This window comes from Bufo gargarizans, chromosome 4 (assembly GCF_014858855.1).
Source record: "Bufo gargarizans isolate SCDJY-AF-19 chromosome 4, ASM1485885v1, whole genome shotgun sequence".
Lineage (NCBI taxonomy): Eukaryota > Metazoa > Chordata > Amphibia > Anura > Bufonidae > Bufo > Bufo gargarizans.
The window spans coordinates 492,629,581-492,656,885 of record NC_058083.1 but is presented as its reverse complement, the minus strand read 5'-3'; the positions used below and the strand labels follow the sequence as shown (position 1 = coordinate 492,656,885).

General features: G+C 44.1%; 1 protein-coding gene across 1 annotated transcript in view; it reads left to right on the top strand.

Moving 5' to 3' along the window:
* The window catches only part of TTC7A (tetratricopeptide repeat domain 7A), a 367,921-nt gene that overhangs the window by 132,129 nt on the left and 208,487 nt on the right, over positions 1-27,305 (top strand). The window contains exon 11 of the mRNA XM_044289765.1: positions 1,248-1,331. Within this exon, the coding sequence (XP_044145700.1) occupies positions 1,248-1,331 (84 nt within the window). The remainder of the gene's footprint in view (positions 1-1,247; positions 1,332-27,305) is intronic.

Below are 27,305 nucleotides of genomic sequence, written 5' to 3'. Positions count from 1 at the left end.
GTGAAACAAAGCCGGCGTCTGTGTTGGCTCCATGTTTTTCACGGCCCCGTAGACTATAATGAGCGTGATGGATCCTCAAAAACACGGATAAAACTAGGGCATGCTGCCGTGCAAAAAACACAGATGTGTGAATACACACATTAAAATGTATTTGTACGTGTGTTGTCCGTGGAGAACATGGACAGCACGCGCCCGTGAATCACTGACGTGTGTATAAGGCCCCATGCGAACTGCAGAGCCACGTCACAGAGGTTGTCCGGAGTGACAGCGGGCGCTGTACATGCCTCTGTACAGCCATGTTTTACCAAGGTCCTACAACCTGGAGAGCAATACTTCTAGAAGTGACTTCCTCAACATGGCTGTAGTTCTGCTGTGTTCTCGTCCTATCAGCCAAATGGCACAATGGGGGAGATTTATCAAAACTGGTGCAAAGGAAAAGTGACTTAGCTGCCATAGCAACCAATCAGATTCCACCTTTCATTTTTCAGAGCTGTTTTGGAAAATAAAAGGTGGAATTTAATTGGTTGCTATGGGCAGCTGAGCCAGTTTTAATAAATCCCCCCGATTGTTCCTGGGCAGGAAATCCCCGTTTAGACCTCACAATGTGCTCCACAGAAATTATGGAGGAGACATATCAAAAATGGTGTAAAGGAAAATTGGCTGAGTTGCCCATAGCAAACCATTAGATTCCTCCTTTCATTTTTCACAGCTCCTTTGGAAAATGAAAGGTGGTATCTGATTAGTTGCTATGGGCAACTATGCCAGTTCTACTTTACACCAGTTTGATAAATTCCTCCCATTGTTTCTGGGCAGGAGATCCCCATTTAGACCTTACAAAACCTTCTGCTGCACAGCAATGATGAGGGAGATTGATGAAAAATGGTGTAAAGGAAAACTGGCTTAGTTGCCCATAAGCAACCAATCAGATTCCACCTTTCATTTTCAAAAGGAACTCTGAAAAAAGAAAGGTGGAATCTGATTGGTTGTTTATGGGCAACTAAGCCAGTTTTCTTTTACACCCGTTTTCATTAATTTCCCCTGATGATTTTTGGTGCCGAGAGAAAGACACGTTCACCCATTGAACGAGCACCTGTAACACGATCCTTTCTACAAGCGCTCATCCCCAGTAATTGGCCCGATTATTGGACCTTTAGCTGTAAAATGTGTGTCATTTATTGTGGTGTTTGACTTGTGTCTGGCAGAATTAATTATTGACTGAGTTTAATAGTTTTCTCTTTCTCTGTCAGTGTTTGGAGAGAGCCATGAAATTTGCATTTGGAGAATTTCATCTCTGGTATCAGCTGGCATTATCCATGATCTCTTGTGGCAAGGTAAAGTTGTCAGATCTCTTATCACCAAACTGTTATCTGTACACGATGTTCATGTTTTTTCTGACTTGGACTGAACAAAACTAAAGCCTGTATTACACCTGACGATTTTTCGGCAGATAATAGCTAATGAGCGTAGTAACGTAGTAACGCTCGATAGCGATCATCTTGCGGTGTAATACTGTCGCCGATTACAAACGCTTATTCATTAGGCTATCCAAATCTTTTAACAGGTTAAAAAAATAATCGTTTGCAGGTGACAGATCGTGGTGTCCAATCAAGACCTGCTGCCGGCAAACAAGGATTCAGTGTAGGGAAGAGGGTTGGTATAACGATTTAATAGCAGCGGTCTCCTCCGCTAGTGAGCAGACAATTGCTGGGAAGGAAAGCTTCCCTCCCAACAATCGCCTATTAATTCTGGCTGTCTAATACAGCCTTAAAGGGATTGTCTCATTTCGGCAAATAGCATTTATTATATAGAGGAAGTTACTACAAGGCACGTACTAATGTATTGTTATTCACCCTGCAGTCCATCTGTGGTGGTGGTCACGCTTGCACACTATAAGAAAATGCGCCAGCATCTCTGGTGGCCGGGACCGTGGGAGCTCACATACACTGGTGCTTTTTCCTATAGTGTGCAAGCACAGCCACCACTGCTATTTGCTGACGTGAGACATCCCCTTTAACAGTGAAGGGGCAGCTTTAAAGGGGTTGTGCAAGAATGGGGACCCCCCACATGGCCTGTCCTGTAAAGGGAAGCTTACTTACCTGCTTCCCTGAGTTGGCTCCCCACACTTTCTCCAGGCCTGCGATGCTTCGCCGGGCTCCATTGCTGTAAACATCTGAAGTGACATCCCCTGCAGCCAATTGATTGGCTGCTGGGGATGTCAAACCGGATGTTTACAGCTATGGAGCCCGACAGACCATCATAGGAGGTGGAGGAGAAGAACCTGAGAGCCAGTTCTGGAAGCATGCAAGTAAGCTTTCCTTTACAGGTCTGGCCAAGTGTGTGTCTAAGGGTTGTCCAATAATTAAATGTCATGTTCATGACGAATGAACAATGTTTTCCTTTTACATATCGTTATAAAGTTATTACAGTACATTTACCTACACAGTATGGTGCCACCTGGTGTTCAAAATGTATATTAATGCACGTCTGGCCACTGAGCTGAGGACTACTAGTCACACATGCTCAGTCACTCACCCACAACAATGGTCTCTGCATAGTGATCCCCTTGTTCACTGCAGGGCCCCCATTCGAAATCATGCTTGTCAGGCAAGGAACATATCATTTGCAGTAGCATAAGTAAGAAGACTCCTTCTGCAAGGGATGTAAGAAGAGACTACATTATGATCCGCCAGAGGTGGAAGGAGACTGATTCTGTCCAGAGCCCACCCCCAGCATGCAGATTAGAAGCGGAACCATCGGAGAACATAAATTTATATCCTCTTTAAAGTGTAGTGGAATGCAACATATGTAGCCTTATTCAGTATAATGGAGCTTACTTTTTTGCCGATCCATGAAGTGGTAGCGGTACTGTGGATATTTTGTGCAATGGATCGTCAAAGGTCCCTCACTGATCAGTAAGTTGTGGCAGATTGTAGTGATGTAGTCAGGAAAAGGTTGTTTAAAGGGATTCTGTCATCAGAATTTAGGCCTATAACCTAAACATATGGCGAGGTCCCTACTAATACACAGAATCCTAAAGTGACCTTATCAAATGCGCCTGTGGCTCTATAATCATAAAAACAGGCTTATATAACAGGTCACTCACGTCATAAATGTGTCCAAGGGGACGTCTCACGATGCAGGGTGCCCGGCTGCAGCCATCTCAGTCTGGTGCCCAGCCCCGCCTTCTGAATTGAAATCGCCGCCCTTCTCTTCATTAGATCCGCCTACCTTAGTCATCGCCGCCTCTCTAACATCCGCTCTCCTCAGCAAGATCCCGCACGTGCGCACTAAGTATCACCTGATGCGCCCGTGCGGACTCCTGGCAGCGATCTCTCTATGCGAAGTGCGCACGTGCGGGATCTTGCTGAGGAGAGCGGACGTTAGAGAGGCGGTGTACCAGGCTCAGTGCAGTACTTTTTTGCAGTGGCTACGCCTGTTACTGCAGAGGGAGCGGCAGATGCAGAGAGGGCAGAGCCTCTAGGTGTAATGGCAACGCCCTCGTTGCTCCTAGAGGCTCATTTGCATATATTTAAACTTACATTTTCTGAGTAATGCGGGCACACATATGATCATGGGACCAACACAGAGGCCTTCAGCTGCCAATCGCACATGTAACAGGTCAGCTAGCGTCAAAGGTACAAATCTGCTGACAGATGCCCTTTAAAGAGACCAGTCCTGTACTGACACTTACTGGAAGTACTCCATGGCATGAAGACTTATTGCCAATGCTCCATGGGAAAAGAATATGCAAAGGGGTATCGCCCAAGAAATAGACCCATATCACTGACGCCACTTTGTGAAAATGGCTGCTTGTTGGAAAGTTGCCTTTTGACTCATAAGAAGCCAATTCCACAAGGTGGCGCTAGCGAGATGGGAGATACATAGCTTTTTGCATATTCTCAGACATCCTAAGAGTGCGCCCCGCCTCTGCATATGTGTGCTGAAATTTGCAGGAACCGCATTCCTAAATGTTTTTCCCCAGAAGAAATAAAAATAAATCACTTTTATGTCTGAGGTTACATCACAGCTGATGTGAAGTTTGTATTTCCTCGTGGGTGAAATTTGAGACAAAGCTGAAACTGAGCTGTATCTGAAAATACCGCCATCGCTATTTGATGTCACTTTGCCAAGTGCCGGCCTGTTGCACTCTCATTAGCTGAACATGACACAATGAATCATCTGATGTCATATCATCCACTGTGGGGTTGAGATAACTCCCCACAAATAACAGTTGCGCAGGAATCCACTACACCCATGTTCTCATAAATTATGTTATCCTGGAGTCAAGATTACAACAGTCGTCACATCAGATTTGACAAAAAGGCAGTGAAAACCAGCAGATAACCATGAGATTGTGGGACAAGGGGCTATGTCTGCCAAATGTCCCTGATTCGCATTGACAGTTCAGAAGAACAGTAGAAGCGCTGTGGCCCCTGCAGAATACGGGACCCTATAAATCCATCCAGACGCTCTTGCACAAATGCCTCCTTCATTTCATACATTGTAGACAGCATAGCAAAAAAAGCAGTATTGTAATATATACAATTTTTGGAAGAAAGTTCGGGAGCCACATTTCATGTCAGTCAAGACTATAGCTTCCCTACTAGACAATGACCTGAACAGGACTGGATACTGCCTAATATACACCGATCAGCTGTAATATGAAAACCACCTGCCTAATATTGTGTGCTTCATGGCCCATACGCAGCAAGCCACGATGCTCTTTATGTTCATCTTTCCAGCTTCCATCTTGTGGCACAGTAGCTGTTTTGTGTCATAGACCAGATGGGATAGTTAGTTGTCATTGGGGGTTTTGAGAGCCGGCTGAGGTGCTCTCCCCTCTGGATTTGCCCGCAATACTAGAACTTTATCTGCACTTTCAGGGGCAAACTGGGACCTTAAAGGGGTTGTCTCATCATAGACAATTGGGGGCATATTGCTCGGCTATTTTCGTTGGCCCCATACAAAAAATGAATGGAGGGTGGCTGCGCATGCGCAGTGCACCCTCCTGCACTTTCGGGGCTTCGTTCTCTATATAGGTGCGGGTCCCACATCTATAAGACAATGGGGGCATATCCTAGCGATATGCCTCCATTGTCTATGATGAGACAACCTCTTTAAAGTGGCCCCAGTGTTGTAGGCTGGTCCCAAATGATAGAAGATGGGGCAACACAAGTAGGCAGTACCAACACATGTAGATGGGGTCAGCAAAATCATAGTGTAGCCCAAAAATACCGCCCCAGCAGAACTAAACATCACAGTGCAGCACAATATACTGCCCCAGCAGACAGGTGCGGACTGGCCATAGACCCTACACCGAAATTTCCTGGTGGGCCCATGCCCTCCTCACGGGCCACTGGCAGGTACATGACACCCTGTTGCTCTCAGCATTGTCTCACTTCAGCAAGTGGCATTTATTTTGTAGAAGAAGTTAATACAAGCCACTTACTAATGTATTGTGATTGTCCATATTGCTTCCTTTGATGGCTGGAATCATTTTTCCATCACGTTATACACTGCTCGTTTCCATGGTTACGACCACCCTGCAATCCATCCGTCATGCTTGCACACTATAGGAAAAACCGCCAGGACCAAGTTTTTTTTTTCCTGTAGTGTGAAAGCATGGCCACCACGGATGGATTGCAGGGTGGTCGTAACCATGGAAATGGGCAGTGGGTAATGTGATAGAAAAATGAATCCAGCCGGCAAAGGAAGCAATATGGACAATCACAATACATTAGTAAGTACCTTGTATTAACATCCTCGACATAATAAATGCTATTTGCTGAAGTGAGACAACCCCTTTAATGATAGGCGCATCAGGTACTTACGTATGCATCTGGCCAGCATCCGCAAGTGCCCTCCTGAATTCAGCTGTATCACCGTCCTGGTGATAGGGCGGTATTTTGTGCTGCACTATGGTATTGCTGGCCCCACCTACTTCTGTTGTCCCTGCCTACTTGTGGCTTGTGTTGTCCCTTCTTACTCATGTTGCCCCCGCCATCTGTCAATTTGGACTCGCCTACAACATGGGGCCCCTTTCAGTTTTTTCCTAGGGCCAGCAGAACTAAATACCACAGAGTAGCACAATATACTGCCCCAGAAGCTGTATATGGATGCTGTGGTGACCATCAATAGCTGCATATTCTGGGCAGCACGGGGGCTCAGTGGTCAGCACTGGTGCCTTGCAGCGCGGGGTCCTAGGAATCCGACCAAGGACAACATCTGCATGGCGTTTGTATGTTCTCCCCGTGTTTGCGTGGGTTTCCTCCGGGTTCTCCAGTTTCCTCCAAAGACATACTGATAGGGACCTTAGATTGTGAGCCCCATTAGGGACAGTTGGATGCTAATGTCTGTAAAGTGCTGTGGAATATAGTAGCGCTATATAAGTGCAGAAAATTAATAATTACAGTAATTAATATATGGAACCATCGGCACCCATGTTCGATTCATGTCCATATTCAACTGTATCACTGTCTCGAGAACAGCCACAGGCCAGGGACATGAGTACCTGATGCTCCCAGCGTTTATTACCGCTGCAAGCATTAGATCATTATGTACTTGGCCAGCATCAGTAGGGAGGGCTTGGGCAGACCCCTGGGCCTCGGCCCACCAGGAAAATTCCCTTTAAGGTCTTTGGCCACTCTGCCCCTGCGCACCTTCAAGTGTGAATTTTCTATCTTATAGGAATAAAGTGCTTTACTGGTGACAACTTCTATTGCTCACTGCTAGGGATGAGCGAACCCGTGGAAGTTCGAGTTCGCCGGGTTCGGATGAACTTCAGGTCAAAGTTCGGGTTCGGTACCCGAACTTGACCCTGAACCTGGAGCCGAACTTCACTTTATTATTTTCCGTTATAACATGGTTATAATGGAAAATAATAGCATTCTTAAGACAGAATGCTAAATAAAATGGCCATTGAGGGGTTAGAAATAAAAATACCTCACCTTATCCACTTGATCGCGCAGCCGGTATTGCAGGACCTTCTATCTTCATTCAGCAGGACCTGCGATGATGTCACCGCGCTCGTGGTGAGCGCGGTGACATAATCGCAGGTACTTTTGCAGGTGCTGCAGAAAGAAGAGGATACCGGCTGTGTGATCAAGTGGATGAGGTGAGTTTTTATTATTAATTTTAATCCCTCAATGGCTATTTTATTTAGCATTCTGTCTTAAGAATGCTATTATTTTCCGTTATAACGGAAAATAATAAAATCACCCGAACACGAACTTCAGTGAGAAAGTCCGGGTTCAGGTCCGGGTACCCAAACTCGCAAAGTTCGGTATGAACCCGAACTTTGCAGTTCGGGTTTGCTCAACCCTTGTCACTGCCTATCTCCGATGGTCATCATGAGTGCTTTCATGACACTAACCATACCGGGAACACCCCACAAGACCTACCATTTTGGAGATGTTTTGACCCAGTTGCCTAGCCATCATTTGTCTCTTGTCAGAGTTGTTCCGTTCCGAGGCTCCTTCAAACAGCTGAACATCGGGGGTGCTGGAAGTCGGACCCTCACTGATCTATATTGATGACCTATCCTGCGGATAGGCCATAACTAGTTAAGTTCCTTTAAATCCTTAAAAAATGTCCCGTTTTATGGCCTGAGAACAGGGGTGGACTGGGAATGTAAGGTGGCCCTGGAAAAAGCCTTAAAGCGGCCTCATGTTGTAGGTGGTTCCAAACTGACAGAAGGACAACGTTTCCAAATTGACACTATCTTGAAGACGGTGATATAGTTGAATTCAGGAGGGCATCTGGGGCTACTAGTCAGGTGCATAAATACCTGATGTTCCTAGCATTAATTAATCATGAGAGAATCAGATTGTTAGGTACCCGGGTGGTGGCCATGAGAGGGCACTGGCGAGCTCCTGGGCATCCCTGAAGGGTCCATGGCCAGGCCGGCCCTGTCTGTGAAGCGTACACTGATTGATGTTTTTTTGTACACCAACCTGTATTAACTAGGAGACTGCAAGTCATCCTCTAATCCTGAGATGACAGCAGGCAGCAAAGTGATGACACCGATACCTCGCCTGACTGATTTCCTCTAGTATGTAAACATGTGCTGGCATTAAATTCGTTGTTTTATGCGGCTCGGTATTACACGGGATTTGATAGCACATCTGCATGTTTGGATTAGCTCCTTGCTATTTTAATAGGTATAAACTAATTAGCTTCCCTTTAAAGCCACATAATCCCATTTGCTTTCCCCAGCTCATACATTTGTCAAAATGTACAAATGGTTTTGAAAATTGATATGAGCTGGAAATAGTCAAAGCCTTGTAAGGATAAGAGGGGATTCCTGGTGCTGTATGATCCCCCTATGTGCAGTATTTCATATGCAGTCCCAAAGGATTCCTGTCCTAGTGTCTGCAATGCGTCATCCTGCTCTTGGAAACCAAGCCATACAGTGTGCTTAATATCTGCTGGTAAAAGCTTTCGGAGGGGTTCGTACGAGGATGTAATCAGTCATAATAAAATCCAGTGGGTGAAGAGACAGGAGAATTTAAACTTTGCCCTTCATCTCTGCTTGTATGTTCAGAAAACTACACAAGGGCCTGTCACCTGCTGTTACCATTATTTCATTGCTGCGAAACCGGGTCCTGCTGGCACTGCAGACAGTATGTGGGGGGCGAGAGCAGGGAGAATAGGAGTGGTTGCAGTGGCGAGGATGGTAGTACTCACAGTGGCATTCCTCACCCTGGCGCTCCCCTTGCTGTGTAGTGATGGGAGGGGAGCACCCCTCCTCTGGGCACACCCTGAATTTTGTGGGGTCTCCTTCCTGGTGGTAGCTTGTGTGCCCTTGGTGTTAGAGGGCAGGCAGAGGGCCAGCGGAAGCTGGAGGCAATGACCGGGCCCACTTGGTTGTAAGAAATCAAGTCTCTCTTTACTGAATATATGATGGGGGTTGCAGTACAAATGCAATCAATAGGCACAGTTCTCAGGTATTTCACAGAGTGGTTTTCCCAAAGGCTGTATATAGGAGGTAGCTGTAATGATGGTTCTCCCTGAGTCTCTTTCTGCAGGTACTATCAATTTCCCCAAATTGACCAGAGGTGTGCAATCTCTCTCAATATACTTTCTGCAATGTCCAACTAGGGATGCAGTCCCAGATCGGATGACGAGTACGTTTCGGCAGTGTGTGGGTTGCTAGAAACAATTAACCCTCACCACATGCTATAACGTTTAAAGCCATAGGCATGCATTACCTTCCAAGCTCGGCCTTAAATTGGTCCTCAACCTTCTGCAAATATTGAATGCTTCCTTCCCACAGAGAATAAAACATAGTAAAGTTGCTTTTCTGGCAAATTTCACTCTCAGGAATAGTTTTTTCTTGGATAACTTCTGTCTTGGTCTACTTTTCAGCAGCATACAACAAACAGGTCTTGTCTCTAGCTAGTTCACTAGCAGACTCGCTATAAACTAGGGGGGCAGGGCCAGCATGTCTAAGACCAATTTCCTACCCTTACATAGTCTTTTGGGATACACATTGCCCAGATTATTTTGGTAAACATTTTAACAGCTTTTTAAAGTGTGGACCATAGTATTAACCCTTTAGCAGTGAACCAGGGTCATTGCATATGTCCCATGTAAAAGGGTGAAATACATTTTCACCCGCAGCCTACATTTGTATTTAGGGGTAAATCATATTCATTGGTGGCGCAGTGGCCACGCCCCCTTCTGCCTCAGTATTAAATTCTCATTGGTGTCCAGCGGCAGGTGCCTCACAGTGAGGAAGGAGGGAGGGGGGAGCGCCCCCCCTTTTCCACTGTGCTGCTGAGGAGAACATGGGACGTGCCCAGGTCGGCGCAGCCTAGAATTGTAAAGTGACAAATCCCGGTATCTTATCGGTCTGGGTACAAAAGTATTGATTGGATATCGAAAATTCAATACCCGGTGCAACCCTAGTCCACATTTATCTGTGGGGAAATTTAAAACAGAAAGTGTCCGCTAACAATCCACATTCCCTGGAGGAACTCAAGGAAAACATCACAAAGACTATCGGCAGCATCACAAGCGGTATCAGCCAACATAATCCGACGTGCCCAAAGATTGATACACATGAACGGGGGCCACTTTCAGCATCTTTTGTGACTTGTGGGTAATTAAAAGAAAACAGTCCTCTTGCTCGTTCATCTTGTCATACTATCGCTTGAGGCGGGCTACTTTTTCGTGGGACATCCTGTCCAAAAACATTAAGATCCAGGTGCTGCTTCGAGAAACAGCATATTTTTCATGGGACAAATGCTATCAGAAATATTTTCTCATTTTTTCATCCACATTTCAATGCAGGCAGAATGTAAAAAAGAGCATTGGGCAGATTCAATCCTTTTTGGACAGCATTTCAGCCCAGCTATTCTTACACCCACCTTCTCCATCTAAGCTTTATTTTTCCTGGCAACGTGGCCGTTCTCTGACTGTAACTCGTTGCATAAGAGAGCGGAGAAATCGGAGCCCAAGCCCATTCAGATCACAACAGTAACGCAGTTTTATAAATGACAATTAAAATGTTTGTGACATTGTTCGGTTTTCCTCTCATTTAAAGGGTGGTGTAAGTTTTGAAAACCTATGTCCATGCAACCTATTAGATAATGCAAAGTTACATGGGTGAACCCATAAAAAGTATTACATCTAATAGGCGTGGCATGATTTGGGTGGGAGGCTTCAGCAAATATGAGGGCATGACCGCACGTTAATTTGAACTTGCTGCGGCCCCTACACATCTAATGTGTAGGGCCACCTACACCTCCTAGTTTCCCCACAGATTACTAATGATTGCTGGGGTGGAAGAAGTCCCAAGAGTGGCAACCTTTATGAAAAGCGTATTCAGATGGGACCCTTCTAACAGTTTGGGATTTTCGCAACCCTTGCTTGGGGTCACTTGTAGTACCAGTGGGAAGTTTCAAGAAGAAATTTGCTACTACTGATTGGGGTTGGAGTGTGATGAGCATTTATCTACCACCAATGTGACTTAGGTTATTACCACACGACTTGGTCGTTCCGCAGTTGCTATGTGGCTACATTGAGGTTGAGTACCACAGGGCTGTAGGGGCCGCAGCAAGTTCAAATTAACGTGCGGTCATGCCCTCATATTTGCTGAAGCCTCCCACCCAAATCATGCCACACCTAATGCTACCTCTGAACACCACGTCAGAACTTGCAGTCCATGTTGTACCATGAATGGCTATGCAGCCCTTGCATGCAGCAGCAGAACTGTCATAAATACATTGTGCAGCTCATCGTTAGAGGTATACGACATTGGGTGGGTTTCCGTCTTCTTCTTCTTCAGTTTAGACCAGTTGCTAAGAAACCAGCGTTAGAGAAGTCTGTTTGTCTTTGCCGGATGGCTGGGAGCCTTGGGAGAGAAGATTCCTCATATGGCTCCTTAAATAGAATCATCGAGGGAATGAAATTCTAAAATATTAACTGTTTCCTTTGGCGAGCAATGTGATTATAAGGGTCGGTAGTTTTGAGCGCGCTCACAACGAGGCCTTTGAAAAAAAAAAAAAAGTAATTACTTCTGCTGCCGTTAATGACTTATGGCTGGAAATTGCAGAACTTGTGGAGATGTTAGTGAGGAAATAATTGTAGTCTGGTAATTGTATGACATAGCTACATTTCAGATGTGGATTACAGCTCTGCCCCGTTAATGGTGCAATTCACATTTAGAATGCAAATAATGTGATTATCTAGTAATATATTATGTGGCTGTACTGGCAGAGGCCTGTTTTAGTTATAGCAAAGCCCATGCTCTGTCTGGTTTTCACCTTTTAACTCCTATACAGGGATCTGGCCTTCGCTGCAGGGGACCCACCAGAGCGCTACCTATTTAGAATAGTCCCAATGTACTTGGCAGCGGACCCACAGGGGTCAGAGACACCAGTCTGAAGCACCAAGGGGTCAGGCAATATGTGTAGTTGGTAAACAGGCAGAGGTCAGGGCAGGCAGAGTTCTTACAATTGCGTGAAACTAATCCAAGGTCAGTACAGTAGACAGGTCAAGGTCAGGGCAGACAGTGGAGTAACAGAGTCGGTTAACAGGCAGAAGTTAGGTACACGGGTAGACAGAATAGCGCACCTTCTCTGGTAAACTAGGAAACTAAGGTAAGGAAGAATTGAGAGGTCAGTCCAACATTTATAGTGGAAGCTGATTAGCAATTGTAAGTAGCTATGCAACTGAACAAGGAGAGGAGGGGAGTAGCGGTGACAAAAATGGAAGTAGTAGTAGTTCAATTAATAATTTTCCTAATAGAAGTAGCGGGGCAGTGACGAACACGGGCCGCGGATGAAACAGAGAATACCTAGAGGGGAACAGAATTTTTACAAATTTTTGCTTAACATTTTTTACAAACGTTCCCTGATTTCTTATGAACCTACATCTTCCTCCACAGTCTCTTCAAACAGCTGATTAGCAGAAAAGCCAGAAGAACTATTTTTAGAAGGTTTACACTATTAGTGAAAAGTGGAGCAAATTAATGTCCTATAACAGTTAGAGGGTACATATGGGTAGTATGCCTCAACATACCTTTTTCCTACTTTATTGAAATGTATACTCAGCTCCATTTTTCAGTAGAGGTGATTGTGCAAAACAAAAAAGTCTTCGGAAGGGAACATCTATATACATTTGGTGCAGTTCAGTGTCACAATACAGATGTTTTCACCCTAACCCTTGCTCAAATTTGGTTAAGGACTATTTTTAAATTCTACACACTATCACAACATGCTAGCCAAACCCTTGACAGGCTGCAATTTCCAGAACAACCACTGGGTGTCCACACTAGAGATGGCCTTGCGGTTCGCCTGGCGGTCGTTTCGCGGCGAACGTTGTGTGTTTGCGATTTGCCAAACATGCGAACATATGGAGAAATTCGCGCCCGCCATATTCTTTTACGGTACATTGTGAAGAACTTTGACCCATGACACATCCATCAGGTGGTACAGGACAGCCAATTGAGACGTTTCAGCACATGGACACACCCCCTACCTTTTAAATAAACCTGATCTGGCCGCCATTTTACATTCAGTGTTTTGCCAGTGTAGGGAGAGGTTGCTGTGTGGAGCAGGGACAGGCTGTTAGGGACACCAAACGCTAGCTAACAGGGCCACAAAAGTCATTTTAAGGACTGGTATAAGTGTGCTATCGATATGTGTGATACACAGAGGGGTGCGATATACTTATAATATACTTTTATAATGAGTCAAAAATAGGTGATAAAGTGATCACCTGGAAGTCAGGGGCTTAGGGGCTAGGGGCTTACTAGGGCCATTTTTATATAGGGTAAGGTTCCGGACGGGGTCGCTCAGGGCTGGTGGTCTGTGGTTAGGCTATCAGGGCCAGAATAGCCCCCCCTGTAGGGCAATATCAGGGACAGTTCTTTCCCCACCCTGTCCTTCAATACCACATCATCATCTAGCCCAGGGATAGATGTTTTTTTGCTTTCTCTCCTGGATTCCTCGATGTGCACTGGAACCCCCCGGATTGTGGTAGGACATATGGTTTCTGATTTGGTGCCGCCGAGCACCTGATTTAGTGCCGCCGAGCACTTGTTATTGCCTACCACATCTATGCTTTTTGGTTAACTTTAATAATTTAATTTATTTTTATTTTGAGGGTTATCTTTTCCATTCACACGTCCGCAAAATGGGTCCGCATCCGTTCTGCAATTTGCGGATCCGCACTTCCATTTGCGGATCCGCACTTCCGCATCCGTGCTTCTGTTTCCTCAAAAAAAATAAAAAATAGAACATGTCCTATTCTTGTCCGCAATAGCAGACAAGATTAGGCATTTTCTATTATAGTGCCGGCGATGTGCGGTCCACAAAATGCAGAATGCACATTGCAGATCCGCAAAACACTTACGGACGTGTGAATGGACCCTCATAGTAAAATTATTAAAGGTTACGTTTTATCTTTATGTATATTCTAATGGATTGCCTTCCTTGTACAGTGTTATAATATACTTTCTATGTTAGACAGTATATTATAGTGCATTTGTATTGTGCGGCAGTTGTGTGCGGTTCTGCTGTGATACTGCAGGTATATAGAGGGACAAGCGTCATTGGAACAAATAATTTCTACTGGTGTGATATACCAGTCGTCCCCCAAAAAACTGATTGAAGCACTGTGTTATATACCAATATACTTTCTTTATAGTGCATTTGGGTACTGTATACTGCATTTGCGCATGCGCGTACGCGAAAATTATATTTCCGATATTTCACTTTGAAAAAAAAATGAATGGAGATCGCAAATTCGAATAATTTATCTGGTATGTCACTGTCCATGTTGTGGGACTATTTGTGCACTTCTAGTAATTATTTCTTAGCTGCAAATATGAGCTGAAGGTTTTTCAGGTTCGCCTGCCATTAAAAGGAATGGGACCCGCCGCAAACTTGCGGTTCGCGAACATTTGATCGCGTTCGCGAACCGTCCCGGCAGATGTTCGTCCATCACTAGTCCACACATAGACCCATATAGGATAGACATCTTGTGACACATTATCACCAAAACATATATATATATTTTTTTTTTAAGTTGGTCACCTCACACTATGCACCTTAGTAAGCCAAAAGGAAAGAAAAGGAAGGAGAAATCTGTATACATATTCCTTGTCTCCACCTGTATAGGCACATTTATGTTATTCAAGTCGTTCGTATTTTAACGTTTCTCTTTTATTAAGAAGATTTACCCAGAAGATTTCCCTAAAAGGTGTGCTGTAAACAGCTGTGCATCCATTATGTCTTCACTGAACTAGACTGGTGCTAAAAGCTAGCCGATTCCCTTATATCAAAGTGGTGAAACAACTTGTAATGGATATGCACAGTCAGAGCGCAGTGGATTTATAACTTTAGTCTTATCTGGTGACACGTCTGTTACTTAGAGCAAAATGACTTAAATTAGATATATAGTGACCTCTCACTTACTTCAAAATTCTCAGCATTTATTTTTTCTGCAACATTTGCTGAGTTTCCTCTATCTTGTGTGACACAGTGAGAGGTTTTGTCTGGGAAAACAGGTATTTTCCTCCCAGCATGTGCTGCTGGACTGATTTACAGCCAGGTGAGGTCAAATACTGGACCGGATTTTAAGTGCTGGTCCGGGTTTTGGCAGCACCTGGCTGTCCTTAAATAGGCAGCTGGGCTCAGAATCCATGTCTCTGTGTTGGGATCTGGGAGCCTTGTGTCTGGATGAAGGCTTGCTACCTGTTGGTGCTGCTATCAGCAAGGACTCTTTGAGGCAAAATTACCACATGGTGTGAATTACCACCAACACCGCAAAGTGACTTTTTGTTTTGGTTATGAATAATGATATGATTGTGAATAAAACACTGAACTGTTTGATCCAAATAACTTGTTGTTGCCTCTATACTGTATCTGCTAATTCTGTCTACCAGAGCGAAACTCAACACTTGCTAGTAATTCAAATATCCACAATACAGTAATTACTTAGTGTGACGGTCAATCCTGAATGGTCTACTGGAGATTTTGGCATCCATCCCAAAATATGATGGTGCAGAGTTTAGGGATTATTTATTGAATACTTTTGAAGCTAAAGTTCAAGAAACTATTTCAAGTTTCTGTGGTCTACCAACATTCAGATGAACTACTAAACTCTGCTGCTTGACTTATGGTCTGTCCATCCATTGGCTGACCTAATCTTCAGATACCTGCCTGAATACAACCTTTGGTCCTTCTTCTCTATTCCAGTCGTATCATCTCTAGACGTCTGTGTATCTTTATTTTATCCCTTCACTGGGCATTTTACATTCTCTGACTTAAAGAGGACCTTTCATTACAATAAAAAATCTAAACTAAGCATACAGACATTGAGAGCGGCGCCCAGGGATCTCCCTGCACTTTCTATTATCCCTGGCCGCCGCTCCATTCTCCCGGTATAGGCTCCAGTATCTTCAGATTTTTGGCTCAACTGGGAGGAGTCTGCCCTTGTTCTCCTGGGCGTCTCCTTCTCCCAGCCTGGAGTGCTGGCCAGTCGCAGTGCTCAGCTCAGAAAAAAAACTCTCCCAGGAGAACAAGCCCAGGAGAACAAGAGCAGGCTCCTCCCAGTTGAGCCTAAAATCTGAAGATACCGGAGTCTATACCGGGAGAGAGGAGCGGTGCCCAGGGATAATAGAAAGTGCAGGGAGATCCCTGGGCGCCGCGCTCCATGTTAGCATACTTAGTTTAGATTTTTTATCTTTAAGGCTCTATTACACGGGAAGATTATTGTTAAGATGATCGCTAACGAGCGTCCATATGAATGTTCATTAGTGATCATCTGCCGCAGATTACCCGATGAATGAGGGTAATCAGGATATGTTAACATGGTAAAAAATCCAGGTTTGCCGGCAGCAGATCACTGCGTGTAATAGGCGCTCTGCGGCCGGCAAACAATAAGACAGTATGAGGACGGGCGATGCAATAGCGATCGCTCATACCTATACTGAGGAGGAGAGCGCTGCATGTAATAGCAAGGTTCTCCTCCTCTAGCGAGCAGGCTATTGACAGGAGGGAAAGCTTCCCTACCGACAATCGTCTGGTCTCTTTTCCCGTGTAATCGGCCTTTACTCTTCATGGCAACAGCAATTAATGGAAGAAAATGAACTGGAAAGTGTCTAATACGGTTTTAAAGAATTAACCAGGGAGTTGACGGGTAGCTGTTTGCAAAGCCTGGTCTGTGAACATAGGGGGTCAGTTACTAACAAAATGTATCCTATTTTTTTGCGCTGTAATCTGCAACTTTTCCCTGCTCGCACCAGGCCTAAAGAAGGGAGAGCGGCATGGACATTTTTAGGCATAGAAAACGGTCTAAATTTAAGCCAGCAAGGATGCTAGTGTAGATTTCGATCGGCGGTGAATGTGCCGAAATTATGTAGAGGCCGGCGCCTCTTCATAACTTCGGCAAATCCACCACCAGCACACAAGGTTATTAAGACAGTGTCTAAAATGCCAGTCTTAATAAATTACTCCCCATAGTGTTGCTAAACTGCATTATCTAGACCAGTGTTTCCCAACCAGTGTGCCTCCAGCTTTTGCAAAACTACAACTCCCAGCATACCGGGACAGCATTTGGCTGTGCGGGCATACTGGGAGTTGTAGTTTTGTAACAGCTGGAGGCACACTGGTTGGGAAACACTGATCTAGACCTCTGGCAGCACAATAGAGGTGTTGTCTATCGTTAAATTCCCTACTCTGTAATGATAATGAGATGACTCTGCTGACTCTGTCTCAGTCTACACACCAAAGCTGGATCTCCACCAATCTTAAATTGATGACCTGTCCTGAGGTTTGGTCTTTTGTTGATGACATAGCCCGATCCCGGTCGTCCAGAGGTAAACATAGTCGATTTGCTTTAAAGATGTTTTTTTTTTTTAGTTTAGATAATTACCTTTCCTTGCGGGAAAAAAAAGATCACCTTCTCCCTGGCTGTGACGCTCGGAGAAGGAGACGCCTATTGAGGAAACCCTGGCGTCTCCTCCTCTCTGTACTGATGCTCAGTATTTACATACTGAGCGGGAAAAATACAGGGGGGCACAGCGGGGCGTAGGAGCGATATTTGAAAAAAACAGGCAGGGTGGTACCCCGCAAGGAAAGGTATTTATCTAAACAAAAAAAAAAACATTAAAAGGTCCTGTTTAATTTGGTTTATTCATTGCCTTACATTTGAGTCAGATTCATATATTTGAAAAACTGTAAAGCTCTTCTATTAATATGTGAACTGAACTTTTGTGAGTGATGTTTCTAGCTTCTTTCACAAGCTTAGTGGTTGTCAGGCCTGGGCTGTGCACAGCGGGAGTTATTGTATAATGATGCGCATCACAGTCCATACACTAACAAAAAGGCACAACTTGTGTGCTGCATCCTCTACACTAATATATTAGGAGAGGGATAGCAGAACCTAACTCATTGTATTGGGCTGTGAACCAAACTTTAGGCTTCTATTGTATTTGTGCCTCTGGTTTTATTACAGCAAAGTACAGTATAGCAATGAAATATTATTGCATTGCTTTCAGAAAAGAGTATGTTGTCTTGCAGATGCATCCGATGGCGACTCATGCAGTGCCTGTGGGCCTTTTATAGGTAACTCATACTTGCCAACTCTCCTGGAATGTCTGGGTGGCTCTCGGAAAAAGGAGAGACCTGGGCACAAATTTCTCTTAGAAACAGCCTTCCATGTACCATGTGATTGGATGTAATTAGATGCAGCCCGGAGTGCATTGGGCAGCCAAGGCACCACATGGCAGTTGGCCCTCTTTTGATATTTTAGTGGGCGTGGCCTGATAAAAGGGGTGTGCCAATGCGCACATTAATTTAATTGGCCCTACTGTATGATTTCAGAATAGCCTATATTGTAAAGGATTAAATGCTATACAATTTCGTATTTCCAATGCCATGTACATACAGATGTAGCCAGCGTTATTTTGACACCAGCTGCACCAGGATGGTTGCTTTAACACTGTTTTGTAGTATTCCTGTAATGTGTTTTTACTGTTTGCATTAAAGATGATCCTGTCACCACAAAATGCAATGCAATCTGAAAGCAGGATGTGACTAGAGCTGAAGAAGCCGAGCAGATTGATATAAGTGTAGGCACGCCTAGTCAAAATTGCTGTTACTGTGAACAGTTAAGCAAGTTGTCTCCAGAAGGCATAAAGTAAAGATGAAACTCACTAACGTTTTAAGCAATATCGATGTATTCTATTGGTTTTGTACAATTTTAGAGTAAAAAAAGGAAAGTAGTACCTTGCAAAAGTATGGGAACCTAAAGAGATTTGAGTGCTCAGACAACTTTGACTGAGGTCTCAGACCTTAAATAGCCTTTTAAGGTTAAGGCCCCTTTCACACGGGTGAGTTTTCCTCGCGGTGCAATGTGTGAGGTGAACGCATTGCACCTGCACTGAATCCGGACCCATTCATTTCTATGGGGCTGTGCACATGAGTGGTGATTTTCACACATAACTTGTGCGTTGCATGAAAATCGCAGCAAGCTCTATTTTGTGCGTTTTCCACGCAACGCAGGCGCCATAGAAGTGAATGGGACTGCGTTAAAATCGATCGGGATGGAGACCCAAATCATTATTATTTTCCCTTATAACATGGTTATAAGGGAAAATAATAGCATTCTTCATACAGAATGCATAGTACAATAGGGCTGGAGGGGTTAAAAAATAAAATAAATACATTTAAATACATTTAACTCACCTTAATCCACTTGATTGCGCAGCCCGGCTTCTCTTTTGTCTTCTTTCTTCAGGACCTGGGTAAAGGACCTGTGATGACGTCACTGCACTCATCACATGGTCTGTCACATGATCCATCACAATGGTAAAAGATCATGTGATGGACCATGTGATGAGCACAGTGACGTCACCACAGGTCCTTTACCCAGGTCCTGAAGAAAGAAGACAGAAGAGAAGCCAGGCTGCGCTAACAAGTGGGTGAGTTAAATTATTATTATTTTTTTTAACCCCTTCAGCCCTATTGTACTATGCATTCTGTATTAAGAATGCTATTATTTTCCCTTATAACCATGTTATGAGGGAAATTAATACAATCTACCCAGCACCTAAGCCAAACCCAAACTTCTGTGAAGAAGTTTGGATTCGGGTCTGAGTACCAAGCATGCCGATTTTTCTCACGCGCGTGCAAAACGCATTACAATGTTTTGCACTTGCGCGGAAAAATTTCACATTTACCCGCAACGCACCCGCATCTTATCCGGGCAAAAAAAGATGACGCCCGTGTGAAAGAGGCCTAAGGCTTGTTCACCATCATCCCAGATCATGCTAATTTCAAAGCTTTATAAATACCCAGACTCCTCTAACCTTGTCTCATAAAAACAGCAGCCATAGGGTTCTTCTAAGCAGCTGCCTAACACTCTGAAAATGGTTGAGGCCCACAAAGCAGAAGACTATAAGAAGGTCGCAAAGCTTTTTCAGGTTGACATTTCCTCAGTTCAAAAAGTAATTCAGTAATGGTCATTAACAGGACCACTGGAGGTCAAGAGAAGGTCTGGAAAACCAAGAAAAATTTCAGAGACAGCTGCTTTCAGGATTGCAAGAAAGGCAAATCAGACCCCCCCCCCCCCCCCCCCCCCCTTGAATGCAAAAGACCTTTAGGAAGATTAAGCAGACTCTGGAGTTGTGGTACATTGTTCTAGTGTTCAGCAACTCCTGCACAAATATGGCCTTTATGGAAAAAGAAAAACCTCGTGCACACTCACCATAAAATGTCAGAAGTTTTCAAAAGAACATCAAACAAGCCTGATGCATTTTGGAGACAAGTGCTGTGGATGGATGAGGTTAAAATAGAACTCTTTGGCCACATTGAGCAAAGGTATGTTTCGGGGGGGGGGGAGCCACAGAATTTCATGAAAAGAACACCTCTCCTACCATTAAGCATGGGGGTGGATCAGTCATTCTTCGGGGTTGTGTTGCAGCCAATGGCACTGGGAACATTTCACGAATAGAGGCAAGAATGGACTCAATGAAATTCCAGCAAATTCTGGAAGCAAACATAACACCAACTGTAAAAAGGCAGAAATTGAAAATGGATAATGACCCTAAATACACCTCAAAACAAAATCCACAGTAGACTATCTCAATACACGCAAGCTGAAGGTTTTACCATGGCCCTCACAGTCCCTTGATCTGAACATCATTGAAAATCTGAGGATAGACCTCAAAAGAGCAGAGCATGCAAGACGGCCCCGTGAGTCTCGCAGAACTAGAAGACTTTTGCAAGGAAGAATGGATAAAAATCCTTCAAACAAGTGTTTACAAGCTGATACTTACCAAAGGGTGTGCTACTAGGTACTAACCATGCAGGGTGCCCAAAGTTTTGGTTTTAGCCCTTTTCCTTTTTTGTTATTTTGAACATGTAAAAGATGTTTTTGCTTAAAATACAAAGGGAATGTGTCATCTTTGACTTTATTCCTTTTTGAGATTATTTCATCTTCTTGCTTAACTGTTCACAGTAACAGTAAGTTTGACCAGGGGTGCCCAACCTTTTGCATGCCACTGTATATTTTTGTGGGAAAAGATTCAGTAAAACATGTAATTTATATCTCCGTTTTTTCTACCTCCTGAGAACAGCATTGGTACAGGAGGGAGGTGTTAGTGACAGATAGCAGTGTGTGTATAATTGTGCATACAGAGATCAATCACTGCTAACACCTCCTCCCTGTACCAATAGCTTTTCTCAGGACTGCAAAAATATAAATGTATAAATTGGACTTTTTACTGAATCTTTTCCCACAAATATATATATATCAATCTGTCCTGCTCTATAACATGCTGCTTTCAGATTGCACAGTTTTTTGTGGTGCCAGGTCCTCTTTAAGCCAATCAAAATAACAGTGGCTAGATCTGTCATCGAGTGCGGTCACCAGAGCGCCTCTGACAACGATTGTTGGAAGTAGGCTATCATTTTATGTAATGTCGTTAGTACTATGAAGCTATTGTTTTCCGCTTATCAGACAATTACAGTCCAGCTGGGGCTTTCTACCATTCCATTTGATTTCTTCATTACTGCCGGGCTCTGAAGTTCTTGTCTTGTTGTTAAGTAGAACAATAGATGTGAAATTACTGTTTTTGTATTGCACCCAACCATATACGACCGCATGAATGTAAGCTGTTACTGTATATAATGTGAGCTGTATTTCCAGTGGATTGAAGAAACATCGGATGTGTATTTCCAAGGCAATGTGATAATGTATCAAGGGCCCTGTTTTACTTCTTTGGCTGACTTTACAAGCACCAACCAATCCATGGATAAAATTGTCCATAGAAATGACTAAGGGCACGCGGCCGTGCTGCGTTCGAGTACCCCGGATCCGAAAGGGCCACAGCGGGCTATAATCAAACTGATGAAGACTGCACTGTTCAGTGGGTCTGTATTCTTAATGGCTACACGGTATGGAAGGTGCTGCACGGTCATTAACAATGCAGACACACTGAACAGTGTTCATTAGTTTCATTATAGTCCGCTGCGGCCCTTTCAGCCCAGCGGTACTCGAAAGCAACGCGGCCGCATCACAACCAGTTACACGACCGCGCTGTGTGGTTGTACCATTAGGGTACTCTCACACAGGCCGATAATCACACCAGTTATCAGGGACGAGAGTTTGTACAAACGAGCCATAGTGCAGAAGACTGTATACAAGGCAGTTTGCTGCTTTTCAGTACAACTATAGCTCAGTGGTTAAAATCAGTTAGTAGTCTAAGGGCTCATGCACACGGCCGTAGCCAGTTTTGCAATCCGCAAAACAAGGATACCGGCCGTGTGCGTTCTGCATTTTGCCGAACGGAAGGTGCTGTCCACTGTAGAACTGTCCTATCCTTGTCCATAAAGCAGACAAGAATAAGACGTTCTATTTTTTTTTTTGTGGGACCGCAGAACTGACATACGGATGTGGACAGAACACTGTGAAGTAAATGGGTCCGCATTCGACACGCAAAAAATTTGATCGGATGCAGAAAAAAAAAACATACCGTGGAGGAGATCGCTGCACTACCATCTTTAGCCAGTCCTTGCACACCAGGCAGCCGGGAGCTGGTGATCACAATGAAAGACATGATCTGTTTTGTTGCTGCTGGCAAACACTTTGCTTTTATTGAATTGCACTACTGAAGTGTATGAGGCTGAGTTGCAGTACCAGACAAAACCTTAAGACAAGAGTGGTGCTGTTTGGAAAAATAAGAAAAAAATATATTATTCCTGCATTAATCTTAAAAAGTTGTACTTTGTCAGAACTCATCATGAGATCCCCGTTTGTTATCTGTAGTTTTATATAGGATGACCGGTCAGTGGTCTGTTACATACTCACTAAGCATGTCTCTAGGGCTTAGTCAGAGTGGCCTTCTGGCCTCTATCTTGCTGGTGTATGTCAGTATGGAATAGTGTGATAGACGTTATCGCATACATTTTTAAAAATGGGATGCTATGGGTGACGGATGCCACCACATCATGAGCTTCACAATAACTATTCTTGATGTATCATTAAACAGATGCTGTTATCGCCTATGGGTGATGGATGCCTGGTGATGGTGGGAAAATGTTCATACGTTAAGTGAAACCATTGTCCCCATTCACCAGACAGAGGGCAAAAGGGTTTCCTTCTGGTCTCTGGTGGGATAGTATATGTCAGGGGCAGCCATTTTTACTGTATGGAATAGCTCATTAGACAATGTGATTCCATCCAAAGGTTTCCTGTGAAAAAAAATCTGTACCGTGCAGTATGCGATTGTTTTTAACAAGGGCGCCGATCGTTGATGGGTACCACTCAGTGGCATTTGATAAACACATACGTCCGAGGTTTGTTGCGAAATCCTCCTGCTAGCAACTTCAGATGGGCACTGCATATTACAATGTGGAAAAAAAGCCCAAGGCTGGGTTCAGACTGTGCCCTCTGCTGGACTTTCCGTCTGCGTTATACGGTTTGAATAACGAAAACTATCTTTAAGCATTTACTGCAACAGATCCATTCACTTCAGTGAGGCGGGGGGCATCTCCGGTTGACCTACTTTCCACTTGCTTCCATCTTTTTTTTGGACAGAATAGTGCAGTAGACTCCGTTGTTCTGTCTGGCAAATCAGATCAAATGGAGTCCAAAGGTGTATTCAAGTGATTAGATCAGTCGAGTTACACATTTTAAGGTCTCATGCACATGACCGTTCCATTTTTTGCGGTCCGCAAACCACAGATCCGCAAAAAACTGAAGCCGCCCGTGTGCCTTCCGCAATTTGCAGAACGGGCGGCCCATTGTAGAAATGCCCATTCTTGTCCGCAAAACGGACAAGAATAGGACAGGCTATATTTTTTTTTGCGGGGCTACAGAATGGAGCAACGAATGCGGACAGCACACTTTTGCGGCCCCATTGAAGTGAACTGAAATACACCTAATATAGATAAATGACCCCCCCCCCCCATGTTTTGCCATTTGTCTCCAATTCTTGCTAGAAGTTTAGGGATAAAGGTACAGATGGGTGTTACCAGTTAGGGGTGTGTCTTTGCACAGTATGTCATTGTCCAATCAATGCTGCTGGTGGCAGACTGTGCAGGGACACTCCCCCAACTGGTTTTGCCCATCTGTACCTTTATCCATAAACTTATAGCAGGAATAAAAGAAGAACGGCACAACATAGAATCATAAGAAATGATTCTCTAGAATTGTAATTGCAAGGGGAATGCAAATAGTCAAGTCAAGAGAGGTGACAGGTCCTCTTTAATAGATACTTCATGAAAATGTTGATGAAGTATCAACAGTTTTTTTGGGTGTGGGTTCTACTCCCATCACCCCTATCAATCGGCTGTTTGAAGGAGACTCCGTGGCTATGCTTGGCATTGCAGACCACAGACCCCAAGCCGAGGCCATATTCTCCATCCAATGTATGTGCAGCCTTATGTAAAAAGCCCTGGGTTGCGTATTTTACTGCTTTTCACAGGTTCATTTCTACATCCTAATTATGGGTGCAAATCCCAGCCTGACCATGGATCCAAAATGACCCGCACTCACAGCATCATAAACAGTTCTGTTTGGGTGATGGTCCAGGATTGCTGACCGTTATACAGAAGCATACATGCCTCTTTGTAACGCTTGCATGAAACCAGCCTCGAAAATATGGAATGTTTTCCTTTTTACTTAGATTGAAAACAATGAACTCTGCCACAAAATATTTTATGGACCCAAAATTGTTAAGTTTTTTTACGTAATTAAAATTGATACAAAAACATAAAAGCCTTTGGCGTTTATGACTTTGATATTTTCACATCCCGTTCCCTTGATGGGAGACGTTGTTTGTCCGCTGTTTCTGATGGCCCTGATTCATGTAGATGATGGTATCCTCTCTTCTGCTGTCCAGCTTGTATTTTATTCTGGATAAACAATAGAGGAATGAAATAAGCAAAAAAAAAGGTGAAAAGAAGCGAGGTTAAAATTAACCTGGACATGTAAAATACATTATTGTCAAGCTTTTCCCTTATTCAGCTTCTGCATAACTGTGCTTAAAGGGAACCTGTCACCAGGATTTTGTGTATAGAGCTGAGGACATGGGCTGCTAGATGGCTGCTAGCACATTCGCAATACCCAGTCCCCATAGCTCTATGTGCTTTTATTGTGTAAAAAACCCGATTTGATACATATGCAAATTAACCTGAGATGAGTCCTGTCCCTGACTCATCTTACATACAGGACTCATCTCAGGTTAATTTGCATATGTATCAAATCAGTTTTTTTACACAATCAAAGCACACAGAGCTATGGGGACTGGGTATTGCGGATGTGCTAGTGGCCATCTAGCAGCCCATGTCCTCAGCTCTATACACACAATCCCAGTGACAGGTTCCCTTTAAAGGGGCTATCCCATGATTAATGTAAAAAAATCATATAGTACAAGACAATCTCTTTGTAACAAACTTAGAACCAGCCCTGTACCTCACATGGATCCTTGCAGTTTATACATTTACAGTAACCTCTTCAGTGATGCATTCATAACCTGTGTCCATTTAGGCAGGAAAGTATAGAGGGGTGCACTTGGAAATTTAATTTGGGGATGAAGATCTGCTCTTTCTGAGCTCAGTTGTACACGGGCTGTCATATCAGTGATTGATAGCATTCCCTGTACATGTATGAGGACATAGCTGTCAGTTACTAATAAGACAACCCCGTGTACAACTGGGATCAAAAAGAGCAGAGATTTAAAGGGGTTTTCTGGGAGTTTTACAGTGATGACCTATCCTCTGGATAGGTTATCGGTATCTGATCGGTGGGGGTCTGACACCTGGGACCACTTCCAATCAGCTGTTTGAGAAGACAATGGCGCTTCCGTGAGCGCAGCGGCCTTCTCCAGCTTTTCCTAGCCCATGTGATGTCATGTTCATCAGTCACATGGTCTATGTGCAGCTCAGCCCCATTGAAGTGAATAAGGCTGTGCTGCGATAGCAAGAACAGCCGCTATACAATGTACGGGGCTGTGCTTGGTTTGCTGAGAGAAAGACGCCGCGCTACTGTGAGCTCTGGTGCCTTCACAAACAGCTGATCGGCAGTTCCCAGATGTCTGACCCCTACGATCAGATACTGGTGACCTTTCCAGAGGATAGGTTATCTGTGTACAACTCCTGGAAAACCCCTTTTAAATATATAAATTACAAGTTTTGCTGAAACTTTTCCCATAAAACTATATATCAACCTGCTCAGCTCCTCCTGCTCTATATCATGCTGTCCACAGATTGCACTGTGTTTTGTGGTGCTTGTTTCCATTTAAGGTCTTAATTGCTGTATGTTCAGTATTTCAGATCCATGGCACACAGATCCAACTGTGTCTTTTAAGGGGGTTCTCCAGATCTAAAAGAGGACCTTTCATCTGGCAAAAAATTCTGAACTAAGTGTCATGATCTGTACAGCGACAGCCAAGGATCTCACTGCACTTACTATTATCCCAGGGCGCCGCTCCGTTCTCCCGCTATAGTAGGAGGAGTCTGCCCTTGTTCTCCTGGGCGTCTCCTTCTTCCAGGCTGTAGCGCTGGCCAATCGCAGAGCAGAGCTCACAGCCTCCCACTATAACCAAGTGACCGAACATACCGGAGGGCATAGCAGGAGAAAGGAGCGGCGCCCTGGGATAATAGTAAGTGCAGTGAGATCCCTGGGCACCGCTGTACAGATCATGATACTTAGTTCACAATTTTCTGCCAGATGAAAGGTCCTCTTTAAACATGAGTCCTAGTCAGCTTTATCAGGGGGTGTTTCTGCTCTACTGCAGCTGGTCGCAGTTGAAGGCTGGATCATGGAACTGAACATGTATGTTCATCTCAGTGATCAGGACAGAGAATTTAGAAAAATAGCAAACAGCAGGTGGCGCTGTACAGATACATTTCAGTGAATAACTCAGTAGCTATACAAAAATTTTAATTAGATGCAATTACAAAAGTATTCCGATCCAGGTGCTGGTTTGAAAGATGTAGAATATTGTTTGTAGGACAACCCCTTTAAATATTTCCTACTGTTATAGCTCCTGTGCAGATTTATGCATCTCCATGGAAACAGACAACATGTAGATGCTATGTAGTCTGCTTCTGTCATACTCCCTTCTATCTGTGTCCTACTTTTTACTAGATTAGTCAGTCAGAGTTAATAATGGCTAGAGCCCTTAGTGAATTAACACACAAGCTCCACCTTGTAGACTTCTTCAGTAAGGGACTAACATCTTGGACTTGTTACCACCTTATTTTAAGGACAGAGTTAAACAATTAGGGGGTCCTTTATTAAACAGAAATATGTCAATATTAAGCATATTTCTGGGGCAGATTGCC